The 20,406-nt window shown below is 43.1% G+C and overlaps 1 protein-coding gene across 1 annotated transcript; it reads left to right on the top strand.

Annotated features, from left to right (window-relative positions):
- Positions 1-10,010: 10,010 nt before the first annotated feature.
- LOC126438172 (piggyBac transposable element-derived protein 3-like) lies at positions 10,011-18,392 on the top strand. Its single transcript, XM_050090546.1, has 3 exons — positions 10,011-10,084; positions 17,289-17,775; positions 17,838-18,392. Exons 1-3 carry the CDS (start codon positions 10,011-10,013, stop codon positions 18,390-18,392), a joined length of 1,116 nt encoding a protein of 371 aa, XP_049946503.1.
- The last annotated feature ends 2,014 nt before the right edge of the window (positions 18,393-20,406 follow it).

Raw genomic sequence — 20,406 nt, 5'->3', positions numbered from 1 at the left:
CTGTAACAGTCTCTCCCAACAAACTTAAGCCTGCTCATGTCGAGCCTTCCTTTACCACGACCACGCCACTCACTGTCGTGGCTCACAACGCTCCGACTACTCCCTCCACGTTGAACTTACACACTCAGTCAAGTGACTTCCAGCTCCAATCATCGAGCTCTCCTCCGACCTCGCCCTCTACTCCGGTCTCACGCACTCCGTCGAGTGACCATATGCTCCCCACGTCGAGCTTACCTACGATCACACCCTCGCCACTGGGCCCTTCACCGGTCCCTTTGAGCTCTCCACCATCGCCTGCCTCACCCTGTCGAGGTTTCTCATGCCCCCCTCCCCATCTTGCCCTCGCTCGAGGTGTTTGTGCCTGTACCCCTGGACATAATCCATGACATCTCAATAATACTGCACGATTATACCCTGTTCACTTTGTGTTTCTCTTCATCCAGTGCTCATGACACAACCTCCGCCATTACCTGCCACCTGGTGAAATGTGTTTCCCTCCCACCCTTCGTTGACCTGGACATGCTTCGTGTGTTCGCCACGCCCACCAGAGACATTGTCATCGTCGCTCAGTTCCACCCGCAAACCGCCGGCCTGTCTGTCGCTGCATGCCCAGTACGATGCCCAGTTCGCTTTCATGACTTCCAGGTTCTGTGGCCAAACCTTCCTTCATGACATCTACCCACACAGCTCCCCGATGACACTGTCGAGCTGACCATGGTCCGGCTCCTACAGACCACTTCTGCTGACACCATAGTGCCCCCTCCCCAGCCTATCAAGAGTACTCCATACTGCGGGGGAGGGGGGGGGGGGGGGGTTTGGCGCTGATGAAATCAACACCAACATCAATGCATCCATCTTTGAACTAAGCTAAGATTATCTTTGGCCTGTTCTGTCATGTCAGTTCTTTGTGAGCCTTGCTTGTGTTTGGGTGAATAAATGAACTACCACTAAAAGGGAGTTGTTTGGTGTAAGTAACCCGAACATTTCCTTCACAGTAAACTGAAGCATCTAATATTTGCAGATTTAACACACAGTCAGGGTGAAACATTGTTATGCACTATTAACAAATTTATCATACACAAAATACCTACTATTGACTGTTGTGACCAAGTGCTATCAAAACTGAAAGCTAAAAAACATTTTTACTTAACCTGGCTTAACTGTCTCTGTTAAGATATACATCTACAGAGTAGAAGGAGTTGCCTATCAAAGAGTCTTTCAAACTCTGTTTGACCCCTGCTTTATCTAAAAACTAGTTTTTAATGGTTACTGGCAATTTAGTAGCAGTTAAAATTGCATAAAACAAATAGTTACAACACTCATGTACCTCATTAACTATAGTGTTGGAGAAAACACTTATCCTAGTAGCCTCAAAATAAGCATTGTTAAACCAGAGCATAAGAAGGGGAATACAAAAGAGATTTCAAACTACCACTCAGTAAGGTTTAGTAAGGTTTTTGAAATGGTTACCCTTTCTCAGATCCCTGCTTATGTTACAAAGAACAAATTGTTAACAGAAATCCAGTATGGCTTTAGGAAAGATCAGTGCATGACTACTGCAGTTGCTGAATTTCTCCATTTAGTGTACATCCTCCTAGACCAAGACCTGAAGACAGCGGGCGTATTCTTAGATCTTTCCAAAGTTTTCAACTCAATCAACGATGAATAGCTCATTAAGAAATTGAAAGCTTGCAACATCAAACTCTCATTTATGTGATTACTGACCGCATACGTGACAAATCACAAACAGTGTACTAAACTTTCATGTAAAATAGATAATAAGGTTACAGATTTCAAGTCTTCTAGAGACACAGTAACCCAGGGATCGATACTTGGTCCTTTCTCTTCTTGGTTTATGTCAAGGACATGACACAACTCTTAAACTCACATCTAGTACCCTATGCTTATTTTATGAAAAAGATGTGGAGACATTAAAATCAGCTGCAACTAAGGATGTAATGGAAGTAACCACATATTTTCTACACCAGGGGTTAAATACCATCAGTAAATCCCAGCCACTAACATTTAAAACAACTGGTTCTCATGAGGCAGAAACAGATAACATTAAATTTCTTGGCGTCCTCCCAGACAAAAATCTGGGTTGGGTAAACCACATTACTTCTGTATGTGATAAAATCAGCATTAGTCTATGTCTGATAAATCAGCTGGCGAAAACAGTCCCAAGTCAAACGCTAAAAATTGTTTACTGTGGAAAAGTTTATCCATTTCTTAATTATGGTATTGAGTTGTGGGATAGTGCAGCAGACTTGCACCTGAGTAGAATATTAGCATTACAGAAAAGAACAATTAGATTAATGCATGGACTAAAGTCCAGAGAGGTCTGCAGTGAAACCTTTGTCCAATGCAAATATCTAACAGTATATTCCTTGTATTTGCATAAACTTCCTATATTTTTATGAATTGTAAAAACAAAGTAACTAAATGCAGTGATTCACAAAATTATGATACTAAAAGTAAGAGTAACTACTTCAGGCAGAGGACAAAATTAAAAATAACTGACAATAGTCCTTTCATTAATGAGCAGATATGGTTCAACAAGCTGCCGCATGCTATGCAAACTTGTGAACTAAAGCTGTTCCACAAGTAGTTAAAATCCTTCTTAGTGAATAAATGTTTATATTCGCTCAGTAAATTCTAATCTACTTGCCCTCTTCTGTAACAAGTAGTATAATTAGAATATTAAGATGAATTAGTTAGGTTAGGTTAATGTTTAACGTCCCATCAACAACGAGGTCATTAGAGACAGAGCGCAAGCTCGGGCTAGGGAAGGATTGGGAAGGAAATCGCCCATGCCCTTTCAAAGGATCCATCCCGGCATTTGCCTGAAATGATTTAGGGAAATTACGGAAAACCTAAATCAGGATGGCTGGAGATGGGATTGAGCCGTTGTCCTCCCGAATGCGAGTCCAGTGTGCTACCACTGTGCCACCTCGCTCGGTATTAAGATGAATGTATGTACTACTACTGTATGTAAGTGTTAGCTAAACCTATGCAAGACATTTGCAAAAGTCATCAGCTTGATGGTCTACACACAAAAAATGTAAATAAATTTTTGATTGTCAGAGTCTGAACCCAGTGGGTCGCTTAAAAGTTCCCAGTTGGAAATATTGGCGATGCTAGGAGAGTACAGCATAATGTCTGGGGTGAACTGTTTTTTAAACAGATGATGAATGAAGGTGGGTGGGCCACCATTCATTACAGTTTGTTGGTTAGTTTCTTGGTTATCTTCTATTGCTGTCAATAAGTTGTTTCCTTCTCTGTCTGTGTAATCACTGCCCCAACTCTTACAGTGGGAGCTGAAATCACCACATACAGTGACTGGCATATTTAGCCGATTCCATGTCCCAGCTTCTATTTTATTTCTTAGTGGATTATAAACAGACGCTATAAAGAAGGTAGATGTGATACAAGAAATAGTAAAAGCTAATGCATGTAAATTTGAATTGTGTGACTGTAGATTTACATTAGTATATTATATACCACTGTGAACCAAAATTGCCACACCAGCTTTTCCATCTAATCTGTCAGAACTTGTCAAAGAACATCCATTGAAAGTTACAGGTAAGGAAGACTGGAACCATGCAGGCTATCATAACCTTCTGTCGATGAAATTCATTTTACAGGCTGATTTTGTTGGACATAGCAGATCTAGCATTCCATTGCAAAACTCTAAAATTCCTGGTTTTGCATTTAGTGACCTTGTTAGCCTCCTTATATGGGAATCAGTTTAAGCAGTCTGGTTCTAAAGGGCTGTGTATCTGCTGGTTCATTTTTCCACAGCTGATCTATAAGACAAAGAATGAAACGAAACATTTTATCTGGCAATGAGTTGTTTAATAAAGATTCATTATCAACTTGGGAAGTATGTTGAACTTGGAAATTATTATATACAATATGAGGTACAGTTAATTCTCTTGCATCAAATCCTAACTCCTGTATTGTGTGTCTATGTGGATTCTTGTTACACTTGGAAGAATTTATTTTTGTATTTGAATTCCATTTTTTTTGTTCATTCAAAATTATGTTGACTATTTGTGCTGTAGTATTTGCTGATCTGTTGGAGATGCAATGGATGACTTCAGAAGATTTGCTTGAGGTGCTGCTATGGGGTATAAGTAGGTACTATAATACTGAATAATACACCCATTACTTAAAACACTGATTTATTGTACTTGATGGCACAATGTATACAGCACAAAGACTAAGGAAAGGGCGCCAAGATGTGGGTCTCTGCTTGACGCTCCAAAGAACATGGCAAAGAGAAATCAAACCTTCATAGCTGGTGACAGTCAATGTTTAACTACTTCTGTGAACATTGCCACATAGCCCACCTTCCTTCTTGGTGTATGGAATACTCATCGGTGCAGTGGGCGGGGGCAGTGGGCCGACAGGCAGATGTGTGACTGATAACTCCTCGACGTCATCTGGGATTGGCGGTGATGGCTGGGCTCACAGCTCGAGGGGGATCCACTGGATGGCGTAGTTGTCGAATCTCTGAGGGTAACGAAGGCGCCGGCCAGCCCTGGAGTGTGGGTGTGGTGAGGAGATCTGTGACGCACACGGCCCACACAGGAACACGTACCCGTTAGGGCACACAAATGCTCTGATAGAGTCAACAGATGTGGAGGGCAGGAGTGGGAATCACTGCACTACTGAAGTGGCTGGTGTGGAAATAGGGGGCGACACACTCAGTTTTACTCCTAACAGTACGTAAGCAGAATCACCTAGGATGGTGATAGAGAGGTTCGTGATATCCCCTGGGGAAATGTCCACCCGCAGTTCAATCTTATGGGTCTCTGGTGGAAGGCCCTGATCAGTTCTAGGTAGGGGTGCTGACAAGCCATGGAATGGCGAGCAGGGAGGGGTCAGTGGTGTGTGCTGACCCGGCGAGGGGGGCACAGGAGTATGGGGATAATATGTGCTTGGTTGGGAGTACCTTGATGTTCCCGGCATGGGGGGAGAGGTCTGAGAGGGGGGTAAAGAGCTTGATGGAGAGCTGTTGGTGTCACTGGACTTGGCTTGGGGTGAGTTGGACAGTGAAGGTTGGGGCGAGAAACCCCGGAAGGGTGAGCCAGGAGTCCTGCAAGTTGCAGGGGGCCTAGAAGTGGGAGCAGCCGGGGGCAAAATAAGGGAGCTCGATTGTGAGCTGTGATGTGATTAGAGGAATTGCATCCTCAACAAGAGGGGGCGTGGACGTCGGCTCCACATATGCTGGTTTTACCCGGTGAAGTGGACTGGGCTGCCTTTGACCTTGATGTTAATGTCTGGTCTTTGTGTTTAATAATTTTATGTGGACCAGTTTAGGGAGGCTTTAGGGGAGTCCACACTGTGTCACGTGGAGCATTACGTGTGTGCAGGTTTCCAATGTTCGCAGGATGTATGTGTGCGGGGGAGTGTGGCTGGAGGAGGGGGGGTGGTAGAAGTTTAGAGCAATGCAGTTTGACGCATTCAAGTAAGGTGGGTAGCTCGGAGAGGATGGGTTCGGGTGAGAGATTGACCAGTTCACCAGGTAAGACGAGTGTCTGTCCGTACACAAACTCGGCAGTTGTGCCATTCAAGTCTTCCTTGTAGGTGGCACGGAGACCAAGCAGTATGAATGGCAATGCCTCTGTCCATAGCTTTCCATGGCATCGAATTGCAGTCTTTCGCGTCGTGTGCCATTGCTCAACTAATCCATTGTATTGGGGGTGGTAGGCTGTGGTGTGAACAGGGGCAACACTGCAAAGAGTGCAGAGCGAGTTGAACAATGTGGAATCGAACTGGCGACCTTGGTCAGTGGTGACAGTGGCAGGGGAACCAAAACGAACGATCCACACGGAGAAGAATTCTTGTGCTACAGTCTCTGCGGTAATGTTTGGCAGGGGTGGTGCTTCCATCCACCGTGTTGTCCTGTCAATTACTGAAAGGATGTACCTGTTGCCCTCAGAGGGGGTGAGGGGACCCACTAAGTCTGTGTGGACATGTTGAAACCGGCTTGTGGGTGTAGGGAAACTATGCAGTGGGGAGTATGGAGCGGCGTGATAACTTGTTCTGTTGGCATGGTGTACAGTTGCAGGCCCACTCTTGGCAGTTACGCTTCATGTTGTGCCAAACAAAACATTCCATTATGAGTCATGTGGATGCGCAGATGCCAGGGTGTGCTAAATTGTGGAGCTTGAGAAACACTTCACGCTGTAAGGCACATGGGTTGAACGGTCGTAGGGTCCTGGTGGATTCGTTGCACCAAATCTCGCCCACTACGCCCAGGTAAGTAGTGCGTACTGGTTTGAGTGACGAGTTTTGGTCGGAAATCATTGTCAAGAGTTCCTCGTCCACTGCTTGCAAGGTATCGAGGTTCGGTATACCGAAAAGTGGCGTCACTGCGTCCACTCGCGACGGGAAGTCTGCGACAACCTTGTCGGCGCCCCTGATATACCGCACATCAGTGGTAAACTGTGATATGAAGTCGAAATATCGAAAACAGCGTGGGGGCGGGTCTTTCGGGGGGTTCTGTATGGCATCGGCTAACAGTTTGTGGTCCATGAGTATATAGAGTCCTCGGCCCTCGATCTCTGGACGAAAATGTTTGATGGCATCGTAGACCACTAATAGTTCATGATCGAAAGCGGAGTACTACTTCTGCACGTTGTTCAATTTCTTCGAGAAGAAACTCGGTAGGGAGGTAGAGTCGCTGACCGCTTGGCTCAGGACGGCGCCTACTGCGTTTTCGCTAGCGTCTGTAGTTATGAATAGTTCTGCCTCCAGGTGAGGGTGTGCTATGGTAACCGCTGAGGCCAAAAGTTTTTTTAATTTCTCGAAAGTGGAGTTCATTTCTTCTGTCCAAGGGACGGGTCGTGTGCCTAAGGTTAACTGTCCTGCAAGCGCGTCCGTAAGTGGAGCCTGGACCTGCCGCAGCAGGTAGGTACTTCCTGTAATAGTTTATTGTTCCTAAGAAATAGCGCAATTCCTTGTAAGTAGTCGGGCGTTGCATCTCTAACACTGGTTCACTGCCAACTGATGACACCACGAACCCTATGAAGTCGATGGAGGTCTGGTGTAACTGCAGCTTCTTACTGTTAGTTTCGATACCTGCTGGCTGCAAGGTATCGAGTACAGTTTGTACATGGGTCTTGTTGTCCTCCAGTGAGGGGCTGAAGACTATGATGTCGTCTAAATGGGTGAAACAAAAAGAGAGGTGAAAGAGAACCTCATTTATGAATTGCTGCCAAGTCTGGGCTGCATTACGAAGACCGGAAGGCATGTAACGGTATGCAAAGACGCCAAAAGGTGTGGTAATGGCCGTCTTTTCAACGTCTTCGGGTGCCATAGGTATCTGATGATACGCACGTTTGCAGTCGATGACCGAAAAATAACTACAGCCGGGAAGTACGTGTGCAAAATCGGCTATGTTAGGTACAGGGTACTTGTCAAGAATAGTGCAGGCGTTGAGTAGTCTGTAGTCTCTGCACATTCTCTTGTTACCGTCTTTCTTATCTACGAAACGTATCGGCATAGACCACATGCTGGAGGAGGGCTCCAGGACTTTGGCTTGTAAAAGCTCAGTAATTTGCTCCTTCGCGGTCTGCACGAGTTCAGGTTTTAAGCGTCTAGTTCTACAAGAGATTGGGGGTCCATCAGTTAGGCGCAGTTTGTGGATGGTTCCGTTTGTAGCGACTGAGACTGTTGGTCGATGCGTGCGACTGTGTACTTGTGAGCACTCGTGTGTTGTGCAGCAGTCTGTTGGAGTGGCGCGAGGTCAACGCGCCTGGTGTGGTTTGGCAGGTCCAAAGTATTCCAAGTGTGCTGTTAGGTTGTCTTCGGGTCAGCTGCTTGTGTCCTTGCTGACGTAGTGTGCTGTGTGGCCATAATCTGAGTTGGCGGCGCGACGGGCATTTCTAGGGAAGATGCCTGCCGCACGGGGGTGACAAACGCTTCTGGAGTCGGCGAAAAAAGTGCGTTATGCTTGCGTGTAGTGGCGGCCTTGTCTTTAGTTAGCGGGTCCGGCACAGAAGGCGTCGCTGGCGGTGAGGGAGTACGAGCCACAACTGCGGTGTTGGAAACTGGCACTAGTGGCGATGTGACAACTGCCGTGCGCAAGACATCATTCTTTGTGCACGTGGTTGTCATGGTAACACCTGAAAGTTTACAAATATCTGTATCTGTGGGTTGCAGCTGTGCAGAGTCTGCCGAGGGAAGATTAGCACTGTGTGTGGGTGGAGAATCACTGTTCGCACACTAAATCGAGGTACTGGTACTAACCTTAGTATCGTCCTCTGTGAGGCATTCCTGTAGCTTCTCGATGTGTCGCCTGGTGGCCGTAAGCTTGAGTGTAGCCTTTTCCATGTGACGTTTGATCTTGTGCTGTTCCTGTTGTAAACATGTCCTCTCGTCTGTCTTGGCGAACAGTTTGTCAGTAATTTGTTGTAAAGTGGTTGAGAGCGAGTCACACAAACTTATTAGGTGGTAGTATGAACTCAAGTCGGTATCACACACACTCGCAGTGGCGCACTGGAAATGTTTGCACGAGAGTTCGTGAAAAACAGTATCGCACCCTATGTTAGGCGAAAGCACATGGTGTTTAGGAAAGTCAATGCCCAGAATCGGTTCTGGAATGTCTGCCACCAGAAAAGTCCACTTAAACACGCACTTGGGGGAAAGGTGTACGGAAAATGACATCGAGCCTACACACTTTAGACACGTAGTGTTGACCGCTCGTAACTGTGTGCGGTGTGGTCGGATGTTTGCTGGTTTCATCGACAGTGGTAGCGAAGACACGTCTGCGCCCGTATCGATGAGGAAACGAATGCCTATTTCACAGTCTCTGATGTACGTAGGAGTGCACTTAGGGAGTGGCTCCTCTACTGAGTCGAGGGACAGCTTGCACCTGGCTTTTTCGTTGCAGGTGGCAGTGCCTAGATCGACCTGCGCGGTGCATTTGGGTGGTAGCAAGGAGGGCTGCATCTCTTAGCGCCCGATCAAACTTGGTATGGTAGTAGCAGAATGGGTAGTGTTGTGGGTGCTCTTGGGGCTCTGGATCATCGGAAGTGTTGAGACTAGGGGGAAGGGACGGAGGTGGTGTAGTCACTGCTGTTTGTGCGGTTTGTAGTTGGTTTGGCTGGCTTGGTGAGTTGTGCCCGGCGTCTAAGTTGTGGCGTCGTCTGCGGCCTGCCGTTGGGGGGGGGGGGGGGGAGGGGTGGAATGTTGTAGCGCGAGGGGGAGGGGGGGGGGGTTGCTGCGCGTGGTGTTCGCGCTGGAGAGCGGAGTGCGCTCGGGCAGCAGCGCTGATGCGTTCTTCAGTTGATTGATCTTCGTTGCTGGCGATGGCAGTTTGGATGGAGAGAGGCAGTTTCCCGATCCATATCGACATGAGGGTGTCATTGGGCAGGGCCCGTTTGTTGATGAGGAGTCATAGGCGTTGCCACATCTGAGACGGAGTTTTGTCACCGAGGTGCTCCTTGTAGATGAGGTTCTGAACCTTTTCCATTGACGTCTGGATGACGCTTTCCAATATTATCTCCTTGGCAGTTGTGTATTTGTCTACCTGTGGGGATGTGCTTACTAAATCATGGATCAGGTCTACATGGTCGTGGAGGTTGGTCAGCAGACAGATGAATCTTGAGTCATCATTGAGCGAATAGTACTGAGAAGTTTGTTCTGCGAGAGCGAACCAAAATTCGGGGTGTTCTAGTGTGAACGCTGGTAGTTTCGGTAGCCTCTTGGGTGGTAGCAGTTTGGAAGCAGCAGATAGGTTAGGTGTGAGCGCGGATATCAGGTGCCATGTGGGGGGGTTTGCTGTATCTTCTAGACTTTGTGGTGCGGCCGACGTGCTCGGTGGCACTGTTGGGCGGTAGAGTAGCTTGGTGCAATGAAGCAGTCAATCGACGCAGCTGGCACAACACGTGTTGTGGTACATGGCTGATCATTAGGCCAGTGTTCACAATTGACGTTACTTGGTCCCCTGGCGGAATAGTTCACTGTGCTCCAATGGAGCGGTGCGGTACTACGTGATCATGGTGCATCTTTACAATGTTCACATGGCACGTATAAGAAGAGGTTCCATGAACTGGTACGAAAAAGTACTGAGGTACGTTCACTGGCGAAGGTATGCTAACACTCGCATTATTAGAGTAACTGCCTGATAAGTCGATAGAGGCGTTCGTGAACTGTGCAACTTGTTGCTGTGTCACATTCACAGAAGGATACTGTTGAAGTCTATATGGGACAGAAGCAGGTCCATCTACGGAATTAATGCTGTCTGCTTGCACACTGTAATTAATGTTTCGTTGCACTGGTGTAGGTGTAGGAAATGTGAAGGGGTTGTTCCGCTGGTGTGATTCATATTTTGGTGTAATGTGGGGGAAGCATGGCATCACAAAACCAGAGGCTCTCAGATTGTTCTCTAGGTTATGTACTCGAAGTGGCGTGGAAGCAGGTTCTGGCGATGTAGCGTGAGCTGATTTCACTGTAGCAGGGTGTTGGAAATACAGCGGGTTAAACACGCTTTCTTCATTGTGCTGGTCGACACTGAATGCCAGGTGTGTGTAGCCCATGGCCATGGTCTCCGTGATGCGGTTGAGTCGATGGATGTAAATGGCGTTTTTCATTATGCGGTAGTCCCAAACACTTAACTCGTGCGAAAAGGTGGAATAACAAACTCGGGGTCACCAATACGGGGTATAAGTAGGTACTATAATACCGAATAATACACCCATTGCTAAAAACACTGATTTATTGTACTTGATGGCACAATGTATACAGCACATAGACTAAGGAAAGGGCACCAAGACGTGGGTCTACGCTTGACGCTCCAAAGAACATGGCAAAGAGAAATCAAACCTTCATAGCTGGTGACGGTTGGTGTCTAACTACTTCTCTGAACATCGCCACACTGCCATTGATATGTGGAAACTAAGTCTGAGAATGTGTGTCTATTATACTCATCTTTGTTTCCCTAAATGGAGGTGGATTACCGTTTGTGATACTTGATGTGACACCTCACATCTTGTACCAAATAAATATACATATTGCAGGAGAGTTTGAGAGTAAAAGGTTAACACACTTGTTTGTAGTTTTATTTTATTTTATTTTTTGTTTTCTCCTAAGACCATTCTGAGAGTCTTCTCACATTAAGAACTGTTACTGGGGAACATATCTCATTCAAAACCTCTTCTTCTGGGATGTCTACGAGAACACTTTGTGTTACTCTCTGTTTGAATACATTATGTGACAGAAGATAGGGATGGATTAGTTTAGTTATGGAAGGAAAAAAAATACAGAAAATTTTAAAAAAGGGGGAATGTGTTTGACAAGCAATTGAAACTATTGAGGTTAGATTCCAGACACTGCTTAAATTTTGGGCGGTAAACTACACTTGAAAGGTGGAAGTATCAGCAATGAACAACAGCATGGGGATACAGAAGGCAATTTGAATCAATGTACTAAAGCCACATTGTGTGTATTCACTGGACATGTAACCTGCATTGGTAATTGAAAAAGTGTCATGATAGTCTTCCCATGGGCAAATGATTCTGGATTAGTCCCCAATTCAGATCTCTGGGAGAGGACAATCAAGTGGGAGGTAAACATGAATAAAAGATTGAATAAGCAACGAAAGTTTATCATTCTACGTGTCAGAGTGTGGACTGTCAGATGGCAGGAAAGTTAGAAAGTCCGAAGAGGCAAATGAAGAGGTCAATATAGATATTGTGAGGATAAGTGAAGTGATATGGAAAGAATATAGTACTTACTGCTCATCCAAATATAAGGTAATACCAACAGAAGCAGAAGATGATATAACTGGGGTGGGCACAGAGTGAGTTAATATGAAAGATGATAAGAGTTGCTCCTATCAGAATCAACAGAAAATCTACACCAACAACAATAGCTCAGTTATACATGCTGAATGGCGAATGAGGAATGAGAAGATTACACTTAGATTGCATCATGCTCAGATGGACATTCCAGAGTCATATATTATATTGTAAGGCATATCCAGGAGCAGATATAGACTCAGATCACAACTTGGTAATGATGAACAGTAAACTGAAATTTTAAATAATCTTCCAGAAGAATTAACGTGGGAAGATGTGAGATATTGTAATACCAAGGAATGATGAGATGTATTTGAAGGTCTCTAAGGCTGTGGATATTGTCCTAATGAGTACCACACTAGGCAGTTAAGCTGAAGAGGAATAGACATCGATAACACACATAATCACATAAACAAATAATTATTGACAAAATTATTTAATTGGTTGGATAAAAAATCTACTCACCAAACGGCACCAGCTTGGTGAGTAGATTTTTTTACCTATCCAATTAAAAAATTTTGAACATAATCACAGAAGCTAGACTGACAAACATAGGTACATGGAAAGTGACTATGAAGAAAGATTGGGTAACAGAAGGATTAATTAAACTGCTTGACAAAACAAAGTACAAAAACGTCTAACAAAAGACAGAAATATAGCGATGTGAGTCACTAAGGAATGTAATAAATGGGACGTGTGGGGAAGTCAAGCCACAACCAATGCAAGAAAAATGTGAAGATGTCATAAAAGAAATGGTCGACAGAACAACGACTGATTCGGTGTATACCAAATTAAAACAATCTATTGATGCTTGCCCAACTGCTCCCTACAATTTTCGCCAGACGGTGATATCCGGCTCGTTTGTTTTTTGCGCCGTGACCATCGCTGCATGGCCTGAAACTTAGGTCATAATTGGCTGCTTCAAGGTCACTCCAGCAGTGCCATGTTTGATTCTGCAAGCATTCAGTTAGCTACATAAAAGGCTACAGGGTAATTATTATCAGAGAGCAGCAAGGCTGGAGCGTAAGTGTAACAAGGCTCCTGGTGAGCAGAGAGGTGCAATGTGCTGGCAGTGAGGTGTCAGTAGAAAGTCTGCAGCATAAACATACCCTAAGATTGCAGTGGGAGTTTCACTGTTCAACAGAAAGGAAAGAGCAGTTAGTTGAAAAGAATACAATGAAGACTTCTACAAGACTGAGGATTTGTCTGATGAAGTGATAGAATTGTATGGAGAGGAGTTTTTATGAGGGAGATTTTGGCGACAGTACAAAAATAATGTATATAAATCACACAGAAAGACTTATACATCACCTTCAAAAGTTATTTTTTTTAATTGTACACCTCTTTATCAACGTAGTTTGACTAAAAGAAACCACTATGAACAGCCAAATTGTGTTTTGGCAGTGAAACTAATGCTGCATTATCAGTGGAGTGCAGTAGTGTGTGTGCTGTTTCCAGTAGTGAATGGGACAATGTGGCTTATGTTCAATAGTTAGTTTGTCATCATATCTCAGTGGCTGAGTCTGAGATTATGCCATGTGACCATCAGCCTTTATAGTAATGAGATTTGTCAGCGTGGGAAGCTGCACACCAAATTAGTGTACTCCACATTGACATCATCTGAACATTCAGCTGCTATTGTTGGACACTAAACACTGAAGGTCATTCTCATAGTGGTCAATATTTGGCGTTTGTTTGCTGTGTAGGGACGATTTCGACATGGGAATAATTATGCACACAGTGAATTGAGTATTCTATATTTGACGCCATTTGAAAATTTACCTGGCACCAAATATTGAAGATCTTCCTTCTAGAGATCACTCGTGGTCCACAACATCAATTGATACACACTACTTATATACGTATACCAACAAAAGTTTTGCATCACAACTTTATTTCGAAATTCACGGTATAAAACAAAAAAACCAGCACCAAGGCATGTGCCTATATTCTTTCTTAATGCGTACAGATCACCAAATCAAAAGAACAAGCATTTTTGTATTGACAAAATCGTCTGTTTCCATAGGGGACTCGTGAGCAACATCAATATGTGGTAGAACTTCCCCTTGCCGAGATGCAAGTTTGAATCCATCATGACATGCCATCACTGAAGTCATCAAGCCCTGGCCCAATTGTCCCACTCCTCAATGCACTTATGTATAAGTCGCACACAATATGTGGTTGTTGTCGATATTCACGAATCAGGTTCGATTGGGTTCATGCTCAGCAAACAGGCAGCACACTCAATTCTGGTGATACCAGCGGGCTGAAATGGCTCTGAGCACTATGGGACTCAACTGCTGTGGTCATAAGTCCGCTTGAACTTAGAACTACTTAAACCTAACTAACCTAAGGACATCACACACATCCATGCCCGAGGCAGGATTCGAACCTGCGACCGTAGCGGTCGTGCGGTTCCAGACTGTAGCGCCTTTAACCACTCGGCACCAGTGGGCTGAAGGACTGTTTCCACGAAAGCAGTACGCGAGCTACAGTTCATCAAGCTGAAATTCTCACCAAATCGTTAGTGAGTCAATCCCACTGTTGGCTGCAAAATCTCATACCTGCACTGCAGAAAGTGAGATTGCCCTCAACAACCACGAGAGCTGTACGGTGGCCTCATGTAATGCTACACCAGAACATAACTCCATCACCACTTTGTTTTAGATGTGACACACAGTGCTGGAAGCAGTAGATATTAGCAGATAGTCTCTACAGAGATTGTCTGCAGTTATCAGGTTACAACAGATCCAACTTTCGTCCATGAACAGCAACTTACGCCAATCCTGGGGCATCAATTCAGCATGATTTCATGTCCATCTGTAACGAAGTCCGTGGTGTTCTGGTATACGACATGGTGGTCGTAGGGAATGGAGATTTACATCATGCAGTCGTTTTCTAACAGTTTGATGCGATACGTGATTTCCTGTAACCTCTTAGAATGTTGGATTTAGTTCTGGAGCAGTCGATCCACAATTCCTTTGACTCAAATGTCGTATATATCGATCATCCTGTGCACCTGTCGAAGGTGGACAGCCTTTGCGGTGTAAGTCTTCAACACCATTTGTCATTTTGAACCGAATTCGTGTCCGCACCCCATCACTTTGATTCCAAAGAACATGTCGAGCAACTTCCCTGGTTGACAAACCTTCTGCACGTAACTTGATGATGCAGCCCTGATCATTGGTTACAACTGTCCTTCGTGTAATGATCCATGTGCACTCTACTGTTCCACAGACTTCTCCACATGTCCACTGGAGCTTCACTTTCAACTGAAATGCTAGAGTCCATTCGAGTGCAGTACCGTAGGTATCACGCATTATAACTGAGTTTACGGTTACAAAACAACGTCAGGGACAGTCTTCTGTAGGTACAGAAACAGTCACAATAACAACACAGCTGCACAGCATATCGTGGTGATACAACACATTTATTGATGTGTGTGTTATAGCTCATAGGACCCTCAAGGAGAATGCAACAGATATGTACACTGCCCTTTGGGGATTATTCAACGCAGAATGTAGACAACCATCTCCATACGACATATGAAGCACCTAGGCATCTGCTGCAAACAACAGCACAAAGGCCCCAGCATTGTGGTGCATGGAGAAGGTGGGTAATGGAACATCAGCAATGCAAACCGTGTCAATGTTGTCAGGTTCTCTTCACCGATGAGTGCAGCATTTTTCTGACTCCAGCTGATAGTCAAAGATGAGTGTTGAAGAGACCAAGTATTAACGCATGTTTCAAGGAAGCACTTCCGTAGGGTGAGCAGGAAGAGGGGTCGATTTCGTTTGGTTCAAAAATAGTTCAAATGGTTCTGAGCACTATGGGACATAACTTTTGAGGTCATCAGTCTCCTAGAACTTAGAACTACTTAAACCTAACTAACCTAAGGACATCAGATACATCCATGCCCAAGGCAGGATTCGAACCTGCGACCGTAGCGGTCGTGCGGTTCCAGACTGATGCGCCTAGAACCGCTCGGCCACCGCGGCCGGCGATTTCGTTTGGGATCAGTGTCATGTGCAGATGTCAAAAACTTGTAAAAGACTTTTTCTTATGGACATGCTTATCTCCTGCTGGGGAGATACAGAACAGATCAACTCGAAGAATTCCTCATGATACCATAATAAACTAATATAGTAAGGATACTGCTACATGACACTGAGCAATGTGTTAATAGGAGCTGTTACTGATATTATTCAAGTTACAGGCATGCAAGCTGACATTGAGCCCAAGTTAAAGCAATGGCAACTAACAGTTGCTGTGCAATATAACACCCTTAGTGTTTCATGTGCCACAGCAGTTTAGTCATCATCTGTTGATTGTTTGATGCAGCGAATAATGTTGTGATTAATTACTTAATAAACAATGTTTAAAATCACAAATTAATACAGAGGATAAAATTAATAACTACAGACCACTTGTGTAATTACGTAATTAACAAGTTGAAAGACTTAATTAGCAAATTTACCTTATATTATTAATTTGCCAAGACTACCAATGTGTTGCCTAAGTATGGGGGTAGATTAATTTTAATATCGGTTAAAATAAGAAAGCCTCAAGATTACGTAAATCAGTAAAGGACAAGACTGTTGCATTCAGTCTTGACCTCAGATGGGGGAGAAGTTTTACTAGGGCCACCACATGGTGTCAAACTTAAACACCGGGACATCTTTCCTCCTCCACTCTCCCGTCATCCCGCTAAGGGATAGGGGGCAAGTTGGCGTCGTCATATTCAACGTGATTTGTTTTCCATTACTTTGAAACTATAATCTGTTCATCATTAGGATAAACCTGATTCAAACAAACACAAACGCTATGATTGGTCGAAAGCCATAGCACACATACACTGGTGTTGTTACGCTCTTGGAAGTAGATCCTACTTATGCAAGAGGTTTCTTATTACTAAGTTACTTTAACTGAAACTTTAAGATATTCAAATGTATTAACAGCCATCAACTTTTTTCTTAATCATGCTTCAGCTACGTAGTTTTTATTTAAAAAATCGTGTGCAGTCACAGCTTCTGCATGGTTGTGCTCTGGCTGTCGCACTGTTAACCCTCTACTGCCCACCGTGACTCTGAAGTCACGTCAAATTTTATCGTAATATTTCGCATTAGGATCATTATTTCTTTCTTGACCAGTGTGACTTGAGTGTTACAATTTGGCTGCTTTATATTTAGGTTGTTTGCACTGGCACCAGAATAATATTATCTTTGGTAGGTAGCATTGAATGTTGGACTGCAGTCATTTGTCGTCTTCCTGTGCTGGTGCAAGTTTAGCTATTATTTACAGTGATGCTATTGTCATTTTTCAAGAAACAAAAATACTTAGAAATGTAAGTATCATTCTTCAATATAAACACTGCATTTCATGTAACTATAAATATTGCATGTGCTATGAGCGAATTTGGGTCCGTTTCTCTGAAGTCACCTTGGGCAATAATGGAATCATAACCTCACTTTGTTACAGAGTCTTGGAGCCCAATAAGTTTTATGGAAAACGTAAGAAAGGTGAAGAATATGAAGTTAGAACTATTCCTGGGTATGAATCAGAAGATTCTGTCTTAGATTCAGATAGTGTGGATGATATTGAGATAGTAGAAAAGCGTCAAGGTGACATAATTATAGGTGAGAGTGATAATGATAGTGAAGAGGATGGTGATAATTCTGTACTTGTGACTAATGAAAGTGATAAAGAGAATGTTAGTGATGAATTTCAAGTCAATTATGAGTGGAGACGTTCTAGCAATCGTATTATTCGTCCTGTTCAACCATGGAAGTGTTGTTTCCCTTGTGCACCGGAAGAACCTCGCCTACCTATGACCTATTTTAGGCAGTTGTTAGATGATAAAATTTTGGAAAATGCTGTAGATCAAACCAACTTATATGCAATACCGAAAGACATTTCTAAACCAATAAACACTGATAAAAATGAGATTGAACAATTTTTGGTTGTTGTATGTACTTGTCCATTTATGGACTTCCATCGTCTCGTATGTATTGAAAAACTACTATTCAGATTCCAGCTGTTGCTGATGTAATGAGCCTCAATAGGTGGGAGCAGCTAAAATTAGGCCTCCATTTCAATGATAACGAAACTATAGATCAAGCTGACACATTGTACAAGATCAGACCCTTTCTGGAGCCATTGGTTGAAAATTTTCGAAGAATTCCCATGAGTGAAAAATTGTCAGTGGATGAACAGATGATTCCTTTCAAGGGAAGACACACCTTGAAGAATTATGTCAAAAATAAACCTAAAAAATGGGGTTACAAAGCATTTGTCTTGTGTGATTCACATGGAATTGCACATAATTTAGAGATATATTCAGGGAAAGTGAAACATGACCCATCCTTACCTGATGTAGGTGTGAGTGGAAATGTTGTTCTCAGATTGGCTTCTGTAATATCTAGACACATGTTTCACAAACTGTATTTTGATAATTGGTTCATAGGAGTTTGGTTAGAAGTTGAACTAGAAGAGATGGGTATTCAGTCTTTAGAAACTGTGAGACCTAATCGGCTCAAAGGCTGTATGTTCACTTCTGGCAAAGTCATGAAAAAGAAGGGTTGAGGGAGTTATGAGGAACATTTATCTAAAATTGATGGCATTACTTTGAGTGCAGCAAAATGGTATGATAACAAGCCTGTTTATTTGCTCAGTACTTTTGCTGGTGCTCATCCAACATCAACAGTGGAGAGATGGGACTGTACAAAGAAAGAAAAAATAAATGTTGAATGCCCCAGTATTGTTCACTATTACAATTAGTGCATGGGTGGTATTTATCTGTTGGACTCACTGATAGCATTGTATCGCATCAAGATCCAGTCAAAGAAATGGTATTTGAGAATTGTATTTCACTTGCTTGATCTGACTGTAGTCAATGCTTGGCTACTATACAGAAGAGATTGTACAGAGTGTAACGTGAGAAAACTAGATCAGCTCAGCCTATTGGACTTCAAAGCTACTGTTGCTGCTTGTCTTTGCAAACAGAATAAGGATGGACAGAAAAAAAGGGGAAAACCTAGTAGTTTGTCAATGGAAACTGCAATTCAGTTGAAGAAGAAGACTGGGTCAGCAGCACCACTGCCTGAAAAAGAAGTGAGGAAGGATGGAATTGGCCACTGGCCTCAATTTTCAGAAAAAAGAGGTCATTGCAAAAAACCAGGATGTAATGGTGCACCAAAAGTGTTTTGCACAAAATGTAAAGTGCATCTTTGCTTCACACCAAATTCTAACTGTTTTGTTTTTATTTTCATCCTCAGTAGTTCATGTCAGAAACTAAAAATAACCAGAAAATTGCTGACATTAAAATCAATTTTTAAGTTTGTATTTTTTAAATTATTGTATTGCGTATGTTTTTGTCTGTAATTGATTGTTATCTCATTATTCTTTACTTACTTCCAATTTTACCGTAACATGCAGCTCCATTCTTGTCTCGAATTAGAACTACTAAATTATTTGTACAAGACTGAACAAAAAATGTAGCTGCCCACTGTGACCTCAGAATCACAGAACTATTTTTAAAAAATAAATTATTTGAAAAACAAAAATTCACCTTATATATGTTAAATACATTATTCTCTAACATTCTGTGCATATAAATATTTTTTTCTACAGGAAATAATAATTTGGGCAATAGAGGGTTAATGCTGAAAATGACTGAGGCTGCTTTCTGTTCCGTAGTGAGACACGTGCGTGGAACACGGTTAAAAATTGCCGAGAAATAGGCTGTTCATAGTGTATTTAATAAATTTACGGAGATATTCGGCTCTGAAATTTTCCGAGACCTGTAAGTATATTGCGATTGGGGGAAACATGTTGTGTTGAACGTATAGCGCAGTCGGTAGCGTAATGGAATGTGTACGACAACCTGGTAATTCGTTCGTTGGTTCAAATCTCCCCATTGTTACTCTTTATTTCTCGTTCAATTTGAAATACATACATCTCGTAATTATAAAAATCATCATAATTTTTATGAATAATTCACGTCTTCTTGTTTCTAATTACATACTGGATGTGAAATTTCTGTTTCCATTTTAAATACAAATTCTTAATTATCGATGTTTTATGAATGACTTCATAAAAGTTGTTTAAATTAAGAAAACGTAACAGTTAATTCTTTAAGGCAAAAATGAGAAACCAAATCCTCTTTATTTGGACCATGTCCATCGTTTCATACCACATAGATAGATAACTATTGTAGAAACACGAAAAACAATCATTTTCACAGCATCGAGCACGTCATACAAATGATGCATTTTTACATTTGTTACTGTACCATTACAATATGAACCCAACAGAACTGATCTGGAGCCAAGCTGTGGGATTTGGCCCGAGGAGTAACAAGACTGTTAAGCTGCCAGATGTACTGGCACTAACGCACGCAGCTTTTTGTCATGTTACTGCCAAATGCTGGTGGGATGTAGAACGGCTCGTCATAAAAGAAGAGAAAATGCTGCGCATGGTTGGCTTCGTGGGTATTGTTGTTGATAGGCTCATTATCAACGTAGCAGGTAACACTTCCACAATTGAAATGTATTTCTCGGATTCGGATAAGCTCTAACTGGATGTTAGTATCCTGTGA

The sequence above is a fragment of the Schistocerca serialis genome, unplaced genomic scaffold (assembly GCF_023864345.2).
Source record: "Schistocerca serialis cubense isolate TAMUIC-IGC-003099 unplaced genomic scaffold, iqSchSeri2.2 HiC_scaffold_1261, whole genome shotgun sequence".
In the NCBI taxonomy this organism is placed as follows: domain Eukaryota; kingdom Metazoa; phylum Arthropoda; class Insecta; order Orthoptera; family Acrididae; genus Schistocerca; species Schistocerca serialis.
The sequence above is the reverse complement of the archived record's forward strand: the minus strand, read 5'-3'. Positions and strand labels throughout refer to the sequence as shown.

Bases quoted from the DNA above. Each gene is read 5' to 3' on its own strand.
- LOC126438172 (XM_050090546.1), top strand. From the start codon at position 10,011: ATGGTGCATCTTTACAATGTTCACATGGCACGTATAAGAAGAGGTTCC. The intron at 10,085-17,288 runs GTACGTTCACTG...ACTTTGTTACAG, and splicing joins TGGTACGAAAAAGTACTGAG to AGTCTTGGAGCCCAATAAGT. The intron at 17,776-17,837 runs GTATGTACTTGT...ACTACTATTCAG, and splicing joins TTGAACAATTTTTGGTTGTT to ATTCCAGCTGTTGCTGATGT.